At 45.2% G+C, this 14472-nt stretch overlaps 1 protein-coding gene across 2 annotated transcripts in view; it reads right to left on the reverse strand.

The window, feature by feature from the left end:
• The window catches only part of UBE2H (ubiquitin conjugating enzyme E2 H), an 81343-nt gene extending 69225 nt beyond the window's left edge, over positions 1-12118 (reverse strand). The window contains exon 1 of one of the 2 annotated variants that reach the window (XM_050937025.1): positions 11819-12118. In XM_050937025.1, the coding sequence (XP_050792982.1) occupies positions 11819-11871 (53 nt within the window). In that variant the 5' untranslated portion in view covers positions 11872-12118. The remainder of the gene's footprint in view (positions 1-11818) is intronic. The other variant, XM_050937024.1, reaches the window with a different exon arrangement.
• Positions 12119-14472: the final 2354 nt, after the last annotated feature.

The following is a 14472-nucleotide window of genomic DNA, read 5'->3' on the forward strand; positions in this document are numbered from 1 at the left end:
AGCTGGAAGCAACTAGGACATTCTGCGGAGTTTTAAATTAATCTTGCAACAGTTAATTAATGCTGGTTACTACGATTCAGTACATGCCTCAAAGTGCTCAAAATTACAAATCTCAGCCCTTCTCCCAACAGCCCAGGGACCACAAGCAGCCAAGGCCTGTACACCTACCCCTTGCTGCTGTTTCCCTGCATTTCCTCCTACTTATCTAGCTTCCCTCTCCTTCTGGGTTTGCCAGCCCAAGCTCCCTCCTCCAGGGAGTGACTGCAGATTACTTCCTTGCAGACTTTTGCTGCCCATAGCTCCTGGGCTTTATACAGGCCCCTCCTGTTTGTGCCCAGCTGGCACATTTCCAATTAGTGACCTGCTCCTTGTCTCCTTCAGGTGCAGCGTGGGCAGTTAGCTGGCCTGCCCAGCCACTTAAACTCCTCCAGGCCTTGGGTGGGGTGGGCACTCCATCACACCCCCTCCCTACCATTCCTATTTCTGTCTTCTTGTTCTCTTTGAAAACCCAGAATCCCATTTCCTTGTGTTTGTCCCCGTTCTCCATCATTCGCTACCTGCTCGCTCGTGTTCTTCTTCCCCTTTGCTCTCTCCCCTTCTGTCCAATTCCTCTTGCTCTTCCCACCTTTTCCCCGCCCCCCCCTCACTATCAGTGGTCTTTGCAATGCCCCATCTTGAGATCCTCCCTATCTTGCCTCCTTTCACCTTCCCTGCTCCCTAAGGGGTGCTATTACTAGCCATCTAGAGTCTTACACTGTGCCTGTCACAACGGTATCCAAGCACTGTGGCTCTGAAGGATGGAGAGATAGGTCCACACTTCCTCCATGTAAGATGCTATCAGATGAACCAGCTCCTACACAGAACTACTCCTACACCACTGAGGGAGGAAAGAGTGGGAGCTCAAAGGAACGGCCACAGTTGCAGCAACCTGCTAGGAGGGAGCGTACAGTACTCTTAGTGCTGTCACAAGAAACCCAAGGAGCCAAGAACTGGCAAGCTCCCCACCAAACCAGGACCCAGCAGCTATGAGCTCCAAGGCTAGCTAGCTCTAGGTGGCTGTAAATAATGAAATTTATAAAAGATACCAGCAATGTGCTTATGTTACGCTCTCTACAGCAAAGAGTACTAGAGACTATTTTAAAGAGTAGCCAACACCTAGGGTCCCACTATTGCAGATCCCAAAGGCTGGTCTTCATTTTTTAACCTAGACAACAAAATTGCACATTTTAAACCAAAAAACCCAACCCTACTTTTTTAAAAGAAATCTTTCAATTTAAGTTGTTCACACAGTAGAAGTCAAAGTTACTCAAGCCTTTTGCAGCTCAGCATCACTGAGCAAGGAAACCCCATTAGCAAGGAACATACTTGAACAGAAGTGAGATAGATTCAGCAGCGTGTAGACAGGGCCTTGTAGCTCTTAGACTAATAACTAAACTATAGCCTCAAAGTTTCAGTCTGTATTCACTGCACAGTTTAAAAATAGAACTTCTCAGCTCTGCAGACAGCCTTGTTTAAGATCAGAAATGCTCTAAAGCTCAGTCAAGTCTTTGCAGACAATACACTGCAGATGATCTAGGTTCATTATCCATAGTTATTCCACTGCAAACCAGTGGATTTGTTGATAACATTCTCCCATGTTTCCAGGCTTTTCCCTTAACAGTTTTAGGGCACATGATTTTGCCACTGTGAGGTCAGATGAAGCAACACTTAGTCCCCTAAGATGCCAAAGAGGTTATGGTAATATTTTTTAAATAATTTCAGTTTTGCCTCTGTTAATCCAGTGCACAGAAGATAAATCAAGGACATCCAGAATTAATATTTCAGATACTTTGCAACTTTTAGTTGCTCCTTTATACAGAAAAGTCTAGAATTCTCTTCTATTCTATTCTGGAGCAGCCAAGAACCATCATAGGAGCTGCCGTACTGGATCAGATCCGGTCCAGTGGATGCAATATCCTGTCCTCCAACACTGGGGAGTATCAGTTGTTTTAGAGGAAAGTGAAAGCAACCTGGAAGTAGGCAGGTATGAGAGACTATGCCCCTGGATAGCTTCCCTCCTACCCCCCATTAGTTAGAAGTCAGCTTATGCCCTGAATAGCGATGGTTCTCCCTTCCAGAATGCTTAAGGTATATCCAACAGCCAGTATTCCCTCTAATTTTTCCCATCCATGTGGAGATTGAATTTTGTTATGTGCACCAATATGGAGGTGATGTGAGACACATGACCTCCATACTGGTGCACATAAAATTCATGTGGCAGGGTGGGGCTAAGGGGTTTGGAGTGGAGGGGGCTCAGGCCTGGGGCAGCAGAGGGTTGAGGTGCGGGGTGGGGCTCGGCTCAGGGGTGAGGCTGTGGATGAGGGGTTTGGGTGCAATGGGGCTTACTGTGGCTACAGTGGGAAGAGAGGAATCCCCACCACCACCACCTGCTCTCTGTCCCTGAAGCAGCACCTGGGCTGGGGGGGGGGGGGGAAGAGGCATCTCTCCCACAGCAGCAGAAGGTCTAGGGGCAGAGGCACCTGTCTTCCCCGCTGCCGCCAAGGTAGGACTGGGGAGAGGGCCGTGGTAGATTCAGGGCTTGGGGAGAGCTAGCAGGGCATACGCTAGGACTCTAAAAATAGCTGTGCAGACAGTGCTCTGAACTTGCAGTTCAGGCCGGAGCTCAGTCTCTGAAGCCTAGCGAGCTGGGGGTGGGCTTCAGAGCCTGAGCAGCAACTTCAAAGTGCTGTCTACACAGCACGTGCCCTGCTAGCCCAAATCTACTAACCCGGTCTCTGAGGCTCGCTGACATGGGTTGTGTAGACATCCCTTGGGTTTTTTCCACCTTTTCTAACACAGCTCTGGATATTCTTGCTACTTATAAAAGCCCAATCCTATTTTAAACCCTGCTAAATTCTTAGCCTCAATGGTATCTTGTGGCAGCAAATTCTACAGATGGTGTGAAATGTGTTTTTTAATCAATTTTAAAGGTAACATATTTCCATTTGACTGTTCCCTTGTTATATTATGAGACCGGATGAATAGCAGTGCCCAATCTGCTCCCCAACAGCACTCATTATTATGTATACCACCTCTCTAATACAACTAGTCTATCAGAGCTCCACAAATAATTGACTAGAAACAACCAGCTGTTATACCAAGGTTATCCTGCATTCAAGAAGGCAGCTGATTTGCAAATTTGTAACTTAGATTCCAGGTCTCACCCTCAACATGTATTATGAATGTTCAAGGCCACATATAACACACACTGGAACTTAGGAATAATGTTAAGAAAATTTTGCAATGAGCATTTTGCAATGCTACCCTGCAACTGTCAGGGTAGTTAAACACTGGAATAGATTGCCTAGGGAAGTTGTGGAATCTCCATCTCTGGAGATATTTAAGAGTAGGTTAGATAAATGTCTATCAGGGATGGTCTAGACAGTATTTGGTCCTGCCATGAGGGCAGGGGACTGGACTCGATGACCTCTCGAGGTCCCTTCCAGTCCTAGAGTCTATGAGTCCATGAGTTGTCATTAGCAAGGAAAGTGCTTAAACGAAAGAGAGCTCACAGAACCAGCACCAATGTAGACAGGGCCTTGAACCATTTGCAGAGGCTGTCTTGGTAGCTCTAGACTAATAACTACACTAGAACCTCACACCTCAGACTTTCACAGAGGCTGGAAAGCCTCTAAGAAGCAGTTACTATCAATGAATTTTACTTAATTTTACTAACAAGGTGTTAGCAAAAATTTGATATAAAAATGTAGTTGCCAATGTCACAGAAAGAACCCAATTTTGCAGACTCAAATTTTCATCGGTATTACAGAATATTTTAGAATGATCAATATAATAACTAATGATTTGTATTAATACTGTAACGGAAGTTTTTCTACACCCATACTCTTCCCCTTATTCTAAAGGATTCCACTGCACTTTAATTAGAGCAAGTACATGCCACTGAAATGCAGCCACTTCGGCATGGGAGAGCAGCACTCATCATTACAGAATAAAGAATACAATTTAAACAGCTACACTAGAAGTCCCTTCAAAGTGATTAAATAGAAATTGAAGTCAGATGTTACTTTCTGTATTTTACTACATTCCTTTCGTGTTGTGTGCAAAACGTGCCCTGTAATCTATAGTTATAGTAGATCTGTCAGTCAACATGGCAATTATAATGATACTGCTGACAAAGATGCTTCCATTCAGCAACGAGTGAGATATGGTATCCCAAACCAAAAACAGCAGTGTGTGAAGAGCATGATTAACCTAGCCTCTTTCTGGAGACTAAGTCAACTTGTTATTCCAGGCGTTCATATTGCTATGGAGAACAAGGAAAGTGATTCAGGGTCATTAGAACGTCAAGACCACCACAAGAAAAGGTGCCTGGAAAGCAGCATCAGTTAAAAACATGCTAGTTTTGAAGTTGGCATCAGTCGCAGCTGCAAACATGAATGGGAACACAGGGTCTGAAGGCCACGCAAGCATAGGTATCTCCTTCCAGACACTGCATGCAATCCCCTCTTCAGTTCCAGGCACCTCATTACCAGAAAAATATTGCTAAATGTAACACCTAGGTATATAAATAAAATTGATCAGAATGCTACAGAGACTGATTTGTGAGGAATCTCTATGGACAGTTTGGCTTAGTGATGAATAACCTAGGGGTGGGGAAAATTACAGCCTAGTAGTATTTGAAGTGTGTCAACATCAAGGACGGAGGAATTTTGGGTGCTGTAAGAGGGTAGAACAAGGAGAAACTGGATTAAATTAAAAAAAGTAAAAATTTCAGACAAAAACAGAGACACTTCCTGACAGCAAGATCTATTAGACTATAGAATAGTCACCCAAGTGATATTAAGGAAGAGCCATCACTTGGGATATTTTCTAGTGTTTTCTGCAGTTCAATTTCAAGTGCTCTGTAGGGATTAACAGGGTGCTGGCAGCAGACACACTGGATGACCTATTAGAACTAGAGACGGTAAGATCGCATGATTCTTTAGTCATCCTTGTACTATTTGGTGGGGAGAAGCAAACAGCAACACCCTGTGTACGTGGGCTATTCCAGAAACATATGGACAGAGGCCACTGAAAAATGTGATGAAAGCAGGGGAGTTGAGCACACACAATAAAAGATGGAAAATAATGAACTGCTAAATACCTACACATGTACTCACATATAAAGCCTCATCTAACATTCAAAAATGTGTTATTCAGCAGTTACCTTTCATCTTTCTTGCCAGGAGCATGGGCAGGACTCCAGAAAAGGGAAAAAAATGACTACTGAGTACTCAGAAATGTCTCTTACCATCTTCAAACTTACACCTTAACAATGGCTATATTGGCATAATTCAGGACAGCTGTTTGGCCAGTAGAAAGTTCCATACTGTCCCATGTCCCTCTAACTGTGGGCACTTTTCTACTTTTAATAGTAATCTGTTGTTTATATAGCCTGGTTATGGTGGTCAGTTACATGATTTTAAAAGTGCACAAAATAGCAACAGGTGCTAAGAATGACAAGTTATGTAGCAATTGTGAATGATCATTCTATACCACTGCAGTGTTCTGTGTTTCCTTCCTGCTGTGCTGCTCACCTCTTAATTGTCTGTTGTTGCCCACTCCTGCTGCTTTAAAAAAACCCAAATTGTAAAGCTTGAGGATGTTATTCTACAAAGCTCAACTTGTATACTGATCTACATCTACTAGAATGAACGGACTTTTCCCCTTTATTGGATGGAAATAAATCACAAGGCCTCATACTGTGTTGTTGAGCAGAAACCCAGGTTACTACAAACTGCAGGTAATGTACCAACAGCACTCTATATCAAGAGCATTAACACTACTTCAAAACCATTCTGCTGGGCACCTCAATAGCAACAGTGCAGGAACACAGAAGATTCAAGACTTCAGTTTTATGAGTATGCCTTTCAGAAGATTTTGAGAGAGCACAGCTATTTTTGAGTCTACTGTAGCACTGATAAAAGAATGGACTGCAAAACATTAGGACATTACATGTAAGGTCTCAGAGGCAAATGGAAACAACCCAAAGAACCCAGAGAGGAGACAGCAAGGATTCAACAGGGGGCATCTTATGGCTACTCCTACATGTTGAAATTTACCAGAGAGAGAGGGATTCACTGCCATGACAGATGTAGGAGGTTATTTGCTTTGTGCCAAGAAATGATTTTTAACACATTTTGGGGTTCTCATCATAGCAAGAGCTTCCCTTATAAGAGTTAGTGTCTATACTACAAAATCATCCACAACTGACTTTGAATCTTTACCAATTTACAGAAGAATGCCCACATTACATAAAAGCATTTTAACCGGTGTCAAAGGTAGGCCTTTCTAAATACGGCAATATAAGGAATAAGAATAAAGACACGATTTTACAAAGCAAGCCACTTAGCTTTTCTAAAAAGCACACATGCGTATTTTACTGTTACTATCAAGTAACCACTTCCAAGATTTGTTTAATCAGTAAGTGTTTACTAAAGTATACTTTACTCAATTCTCGGCAATCTAATTCCAGTTTAGTTTTACCAAGAATTGCTTCTGAGAACCATAAACGTAATCCCCCGAAAGACTGCAATGGCATACAGTCCACTAAAATCATTGCTCTGAAACCAAGTAGTATGGTAGGCACAAGTAGTTAACATGACTCAAATGCTGAAAAATCCACAAAGTCTTTGTTTTAAATAGGGTTAGATTAAAGTGTCTGTTCTATCCTTACAATCTAAAGTTTTAACCAAATTCATATTGTACAATGGTTATTGATATAAAACTATAATTATATTATTATGCAGGTGCAGCACCCTTTCAAGTTTGTGTTGCAAGTCTAAGCTTCAGTGACCTCTGCAATCAGACTCACAAGACAACAATGGAACTTATGGGGGATGGGGGGTCATTAGCTAGTAGAGGTAAATTCCGCTCTGAACCAAACAAGATGATACTCTTCAAGGTTGCCATTGAGGCTGTGAGAATTTTTTGTTTTAGCAATATGATATGTGGGGTTAACTGATTAAAATGGCAGGTAGGAGAACATGCACTCAGACCGTGAACATGAGGCATACTGGTCACTGTTCAACTGAGATAAGTAACAATATCTTGTTTGCTACCACAGCCTAAGCTACTAATGCCAAAAAAACAAAAAACAACAAAAACCCCACACATTCCCGAGCCCTAACTCTAAGCATTTTGTTTCCAAGTCTTCATCAGTTTGAAAAAGTATCACGACTTCTCCCATCCCTTCAGAGTCAATTAAAATGGAGACCAAAAGGTATAAAAACTTCCTCATGATGTTTTCAGGATTTACATTCTACCCTGTGAAAGTTTTAGCTTAAAATTAAATTTATCCTCAACAAAAGATATTTTCTGTCCTCTGATTCAGCTAATCTAACAATTGATATAACCCAATAGTACTGTCTTTTGAAATCACAAATCATCCATCAATACACAGGTAAATGTATCTTAGCATTTATTTTTCATTTTTAGCCTCAGATAATTTTGGAATAACTTTAAAATGATCTCATTCAAACAAAGTCATCCCTCTGTCAACTAGTGTAGTATATCTGTTCTTCACAAAGTTTCAGCAGTTTAAATTTTTTGCTGCTGCAGCAGCTATTTGTGTACCAATAGCCAAAAAAACAAGATTCACCAAGCTAAATGTGGCTGTATTTATAATTCCTTTCATGGACAATGTGTGACATTATTTTCTAACTTCAGCTCTGACACTTAAAAGTTTAGACAGTGTGATCAGGTCATAAGACTCTCTATATAAAAGGAAAAAGTAAAATTCTGAAAAACTGAGTTCAAGTAGAGTCTGCAAATAAACTGCATTCATATGTACACTGCTATTCTGGTGCAGAATAAACTCCCAACCTCAATACTATTGTAATCCTACCAGAATCACCTCCAAGAAATGTAATTGCAGGGCTCCAAAAATCACACAGATTAACATTTCAGGGATACCCAATACCCATTGTACTCATTTGCCTTTATAAGAAATTTCCCACACACACCAAAAAAACCCATTCCTCCAAAGACTGCCCCGTGCTTGTTTTCAAAGGCTTCCACTGGGCCTCCTTCTCTTTCCCCAGCCCCCACTCTCCAGTATATAAACACACTCTTATCACACACTCTATCAGCTGTTCGTGTTGCTCCGCCCAGGCCTCAGTTTCCGGGTAGTAACAGAGCAACCAATCGGCTGAGTTGCAAGCTCTGCCTGAGGCCTTTTGCCTGCAAACACTTTTCCAAAACAAGCAACCCGTCATTTCACAGGGGGCACTGGCTCATCCAGGGCGAGAGGGGATTGCAACTGCCATGCAACGGGGAGGGAGCAAGTCCCACAAGCCTCGAGGACCTAGTGAGCTGCACAAGCTCCCCCCTCTACCTGGAGAAGTATGGGGGTGGAAGGGAGGAGGAAACTTATGCACATCCCTAGGCTGATCAATTTTTTTTTTCACGGTCACCAGTATCAAATCTCAGGTAATCTGAGTAATTCCCTATATTCTGGGTATAAAACTTCCTTGAAAGTTATTCTCCAGTGGGGGGCACAGGAAACTTCTGATCTTATGTGCACAGCACTGCATGTCATAGAACAACTCTACGGGGTCTGATATTTAGGCAGTGAGGACACTCAAGAGAAGGGTGTGGGGAAGGAGACAATCAATCCAACAGGGTCAAAATGCAATGCAAATCCCTGCTTCTAGGCTCTTTCCAGCATTTAGAGAAGGGATCAGAAGAGAAACAATGAATGACTCAGTGTCAGAACATAATCATCCAGCTGATTATTAAACATCAGTTACAAAAAACACTCCCCCTTGCAATTTAGAGAGGAGAGAGAGAGAGCCCGCACAAGCAACCAACCTCTCCCGTTCTCTGGTCACAAAGAAACACCTACAAAAGGACATGGACGTGTTGGGATTGAAAATAGGAATAATAAAGAAGGACTCCACTCCTCTCCTAAACCTGTCAGTGCAGTAAAAGGCAGCAGACTTGTAACTTGCTCTCTAGTCCCTTCCTAGACAAGGTAGCTCTTGGCAGGCTGTAAATCTGTGCCATGATTATATACTAGAGACATTAAAGAGAGGCTGAAACGGGAGATTGTAATGAAAATGGCAGCAAACAAAAAAAATTCAAGCCACATTCAAGTACATTCCTTCAGTACAGTTCTCTCTCATTTACTCGCCACCATAACCAGCTTCAATCCCCACCCCACCCGCACCCCTCAAACACACACTTATTTCAGATAACGTGCAGATCGGTTTACAGATAGGAGGATTACCCAGAAAAATGAAGTGGCTCAGTAGTTTAGGATGAATCAGAGTGTAGGCCCAGAGATATGAAGGAAGGCCACACAAACAAAAAGACTGGGGAAGGAGGAAGGTAGAGAGGTGAGTCATCTGACATACACAACTTCCTAACTTTGCTGTCCACAAGAAACAAACCGTTGTACCCCTCTGTCTCAAATATCAAGAACATTGAGGTAACAATAATAAAAGCTACAGTTTTAAAAAGCCTCTGGATTCTTTTGTCAGGGGAAAAGAGCAGGAGATCGGAAACTAATTGGGACTGGGAGGAATGTCAACCTATTTACTGCTCTTCATCTACCACCAAGCCATAATATACCCAAAAAAACTGCTCTTTGTCATCTAAAATGCTGTAGTTATTCTAGATGTCTGCTACCAAGCAGGGAAAAAAAGGGGGGAGAAAATGCATCAGGCCATAATGGGCCTCATCCACACGCCAGCACAGTCCTCTTCAAAAATTATACACAATGAAGATTATTTCCACTAAACAGCTGGAGTTCTCAACCCTCCTCCTCGTGAAATTAACCATCAATTGAAATTTGTATTTGGGAGGGTATGACATGTTGTAACTCTAAACTCCAGAATAAAAATAGCTCAGATTCTACCAGGATTGGCAGTCATTTCCTATTTGTTACAAACAACATTAAAAATAAATAAAGAAGCTTTGTATAAAAACATACACACAAAACATTAGCAAGTTTTCTTTGGGTAAATTGTCCTCATGCCATAAACATCAGTGTTGTTGATTTCATCCCTTCTTTTAAAAAACAAAACCAAATAACTTTGTTTATCTCTGCCTCTAGCAACTAAATCAGATCTGTTTATCAACCCCCAACCTTCCTACCACAATCAAAAAACAGATCCCTCACCCCTAAATTCTCCTAGGGGAGAAAATATCTCTGAAAGCATTTCAGTTGGTTATGTCGATTCTCCCCACCACCACCACGTAAACAAAACTATTAATAAAACAATTCTATAATCGAATTCCTAACGATATTTCAAAAGCCACCCACACTCCAGACAGCAAAAGAGAGGGATACACCATCCTATGAGGGACGAGAATAAAAATACTGAGAGAAATAAAAATAGATCCATTAGGAAAGAAAAAACCTACCCTAAACTGGAGTGTTACATAAACAAAACCTCGAGCAAGAAGGAGGGAGGGGAGAGACTTTTCGATTGCACTGAAACCCCTTCTTCCCACTCCATGGCAGCTTATTTTTGGTTTGTTGCAAACTAGGCTCTTCCCCCCACCCTCCAAAAAATTAAAAAAAAAAAAACACCACAAATCCCTAGGCTGGCACCAGAAACTTTGGGAACTGCAGGCTGAAACTATGGAGTAAATAATAATAAAACACCACAAAAGGTTCTCTCTGGGCTGAAGCTATTAGACAAGACCTCCCCATTCTCTCAGCCCCACTCCTCATCACCCTAAGCTATAGAACTACATTCCAGGGAAGGGGCTGGGGGAAAGAGAGGAGCCAGGGGTGGGGGTGTCATCTGGAAGTGGGGGTATAGTCCTTTGAAATATCCCTTCCGAGGCTGACCACCAGCTGTCATAATATCTGATGGGGGGAGGGGGAGTCTCTCCCTTACCCTGGGGGGGGGGGTCACAATCCCAGGGGGAGGAAAAGGAGTTGCCCTAGGCAGGACTGAAGGAGGCTGTCCCATTGCCCCACTCCTTAAAGATACTAATCTCCCCCAAGGATAGGTGCTTGCAGTAGCCTATATCCCCCAGGCTGAGTCTCTGTGGTTCAAAGGGGCCTTCAGTCCTTAGGCTGGGGGATCTGGTGTTTGTGGGGGGAGCTCAGGCTGGGAGAGAGATCTGGAGTCCCCAGGACTGGGGGAAAGAGGTCTGCTTTTCTAGGAGGCCTCCCCTCAGCAGAGTGGGAAGTGCTGGTGCTGGGGAGGTGTTTGCAAGGGGGTCCCCCAGGAGTGGGGCTGGTCTAGGGGAGTTTCACCCTCTCCCTCCACAGACAGAGCTGGTTTTACAGGGGCACTCTCCCCCCTGCACCATGGGAGATCAGAGGGACTGACCCTGGCAATGGTACACCACTGGGGGGAGGGCAGAAGGTGGGGTGTCACCCTCCAGTGGGCTGAGGGTCTCTCCTCCAGGGTATTTTCCTCACAGGGGTCTCTCCCCCCCCCCATCCAGGGGGATGGGGACTCTCTCCCCCTGCTGTCGAATGGGGGAAGCCTTTCTGCCCTATCTACCCTGTGGGGTCCCCCACACACACAGGGGGGCAGGGGACGTCTCTCTCTCTCTCCTCCCCCATGAGATGGAAGAGGGTCTTTCTCTTCCCCCTCATGAAACGGGGGAGGGTCTCTCTGCCCTCCCCCCTCCACACTCATGAGATGGGAGAGGGTCTCTCTTTCTCCTCCCCCCCCCAGGAGGATGGGGGAGGGTCTCCCCCCACACAGGGCAACATGGGGGAAGTCTCCCCCCCCACAGAGGACTTGGGGGGGTCTCTCCCCCTCCCCTCCACAGGGGCAGTGGGGGGGTCTCCCCCGCGCGGGAAGGATACAGCTTGACCACGTCGGTGTCCATCCGCCTCTTGCCCGGGCTGGGGGAGGACATGGTGCCCCCGGCTGCCCGGCTCCTCCTCTCGGGCTGTCAGAGCCCCGGCTCCTCCGGGCTGGGGGGGAACCCGGCAGGGGCGGCTCCCCGGGGGGGGGGGCGCCGGGCACCGACCCGCTGGCGAGCCCCCTCCTCCTCCCGCTGCTGCGCCCTGCGGCTGGCGGGGCCTGGCCGCTCCTGCCTCCCGCAGCTCCGACTCGCTCTCCCCTCAGCCCCGAGCCCTGCTCCGCTCGCCTCTGCCGGAGAGCCTCTCTCTGGGCCCCTGACGTCACCCACAGTGACCTCACCGCCCAGGCCCGCTCCGATTGGCGGGCCGGAGCGTGACGCAAGCGCGGAGAGCGCGCCGCCGCCCTCGGACTGCTGGGAGTTGTAGTCTCTTCCCCCCCGGGAAGGGGATGCCCTTGAGCGCTGGGGTAAGGCGCTGTAGGCGTGAGAGGTGTGTGGCCCAGCCTTGGGGAGCAGCGACTTAGAAGCAGTTTAGGCTTCTTAAGGCTGCCGGCTCGAGGTCTGTCCCTTCCTGTCCCCTGTGATAGAGCTGAGTACTTTCCCTGCAGCACCTGCTCTTGCAGGTGTTAAAGCCCCTGTTCCCCCGTGCCTAAAATTGTAGGGTGAGACCCAGGTTTTCTCAGCAAGCTCCCTGGTAGCCAGCTGCATGTACATTCCGACAGCTGCAGAGGAGCTTGGACCTTTGTCTCTTTCACACACTGACAAACTGGTCCCATAAAGATGTTACCTTGTGTCTGCACAATGACAGCTTGCTGGCCTAGATTTCATCTGCACGCAGTCATGGTTTCTACCCTTGTTTGTGTTCTGCTTAGCTGATAGCACTGGGGTTTGGTGAGAGACAAGTCATGGGCCCCTGGATTCCCTTCTGAGGGTGGGATAGTGCGGCAGTTAGATTCCCAGCATCTACGCCCAGTGCCATCGCTGACTGCTGTTGGGCAAGTCACTTAGCCACTCTATACCGCAGCTGCAATATGAGGATACTGCAGGGAGATCCCATTTTTGTAAACTTCAATTTTCCAAACTCTCTTTACTCCCATATTTGTTTATGTCCCTCAGCCTGATGGTGTCCATTTTTTTGAACCCCTGATTTGTGAACATTTAATGTGTCTCTAAGTCTTTTGTAAAAATCAACTTTTACCCACACCTTCCTCAAACAGGTTTTGTGAGGCATAATAAATATAGCAATATCTTGTTGCAAGCTGGATATGACTGGACTGTCAATATACACTGTATTCACAGCACGCAAGAAGTTCACTATTGACTCCATATACATCCTGACATGGGGAAGAGTCTTGCAGCCCCAATAGCAGGATTTCAGCAGTTGTTCCAGGAGGTTTATTGCATTTCCCACCAGCTCAGTTTCTGGTTTCTGCTTTTCCGGCTGTCAATAATTTACAGAGAAGTAATGCAGGGTCCATGTGCAAGGGACACCGATCTGAGCGGGCAGCTGGAATGAGTGATATCTCTCATAATCAGGTACAACTGAACAGCATATGGGAGCAAACAGCTGTTTGACCTTGTGTGACCTTAGAGTGTTGCGATCTGGGAAATGTATTCTTGGGCCTGTCCAACCCTTTATATACAGGCTGTTAGCAGAGCAGGAACAGAGTCGAATGTTACCAATGAATGAGCTTCTTCAATTGACTCTACTTCAAAGTTAATAACATTCTGGCTAATAAGCCAAAGTGAAAAGAAAGGCTGTGTAGTTAAGACATGGGGGCTGGAACGTCTAGGTTCCACTCCTACCTCTGCGATGGACTTTGGGCTGATAATTTAACCATGCCTCAGTTTACCCATCTGGAAAATACAGCTAATAATACCTACCTGCCTCCTGGAGCAGGGGATTATGTGACTAAGTTAATGAAAGTTTGTAAAACATGTTGAGATCGTTGGATAAAAGTTACTATGGAAATGTAAAACCTGTAGGGAGACTGCAGAGCGTATGTATGCACCTTCTACTGGATGGAATCGGTACTGTGCATTCAGAGGTCCTAGATTGCAAAGTGAGGTTCTCCTCAAGCTCAAGTGCCGGGGGTTGGTACTTTCAGAGCAGGTGGATCAGAGCTCTGTTCCAGCCATTGCCGTGAAGCTTTGAGGGCTGGTCTACACTGATTTTACATGGGCATAACTACGTCTCTCAGGGATGTGAAAAACCCACACCCTTGAGGGACATAGTTAAGAGGACCAAACCCCCTGACCTAACCTTCCATCAACCCAGATACCACCTGGCTTAATTACAGCGACGGGAGAAACCCTCCATCGCTGTAGTAAGTGATTACACTGACATGCTATGTAGCTGAAGCTGTTGCTTTTTAAGTGTGGACATAGCATGAGTGTCTGTAGTGTGCAGCAGGGCCAATCAGAGAGGGGGCCAGGAAGGCCATTTGGCCTGGGCCTCAAGCTCAAAGGGAGCCTCAAATTTAGGCACTTGTTAATTTTTTGGCATTTGATAAGTTTTGTAACTTGTTTTTATGCACATCCTTATCAGACCAAAATGTGACACACTCTCTCAACTTAGAGCAGCAAATTTAAGCAAATAAGAGATGTGATTTGGTAAAAGACATATTTTTTTTGTTAACTGATATCGATTTTGTC

This window comes from Gopherus flavomarginatus, chromosome 1, assembly GCF_025201925.1.
Source record: "Gopherus flavomarginatus isolate rGopFla2 chromosome 1, rGopFla2.mat.asm, whole genome shotgun sequence".
Taxonomy (NCBI): Eukaryota; Metazoa; Chordata; order Testudines; family Testudinidae; genus Gopherus; species Gopherus flavomarginatus.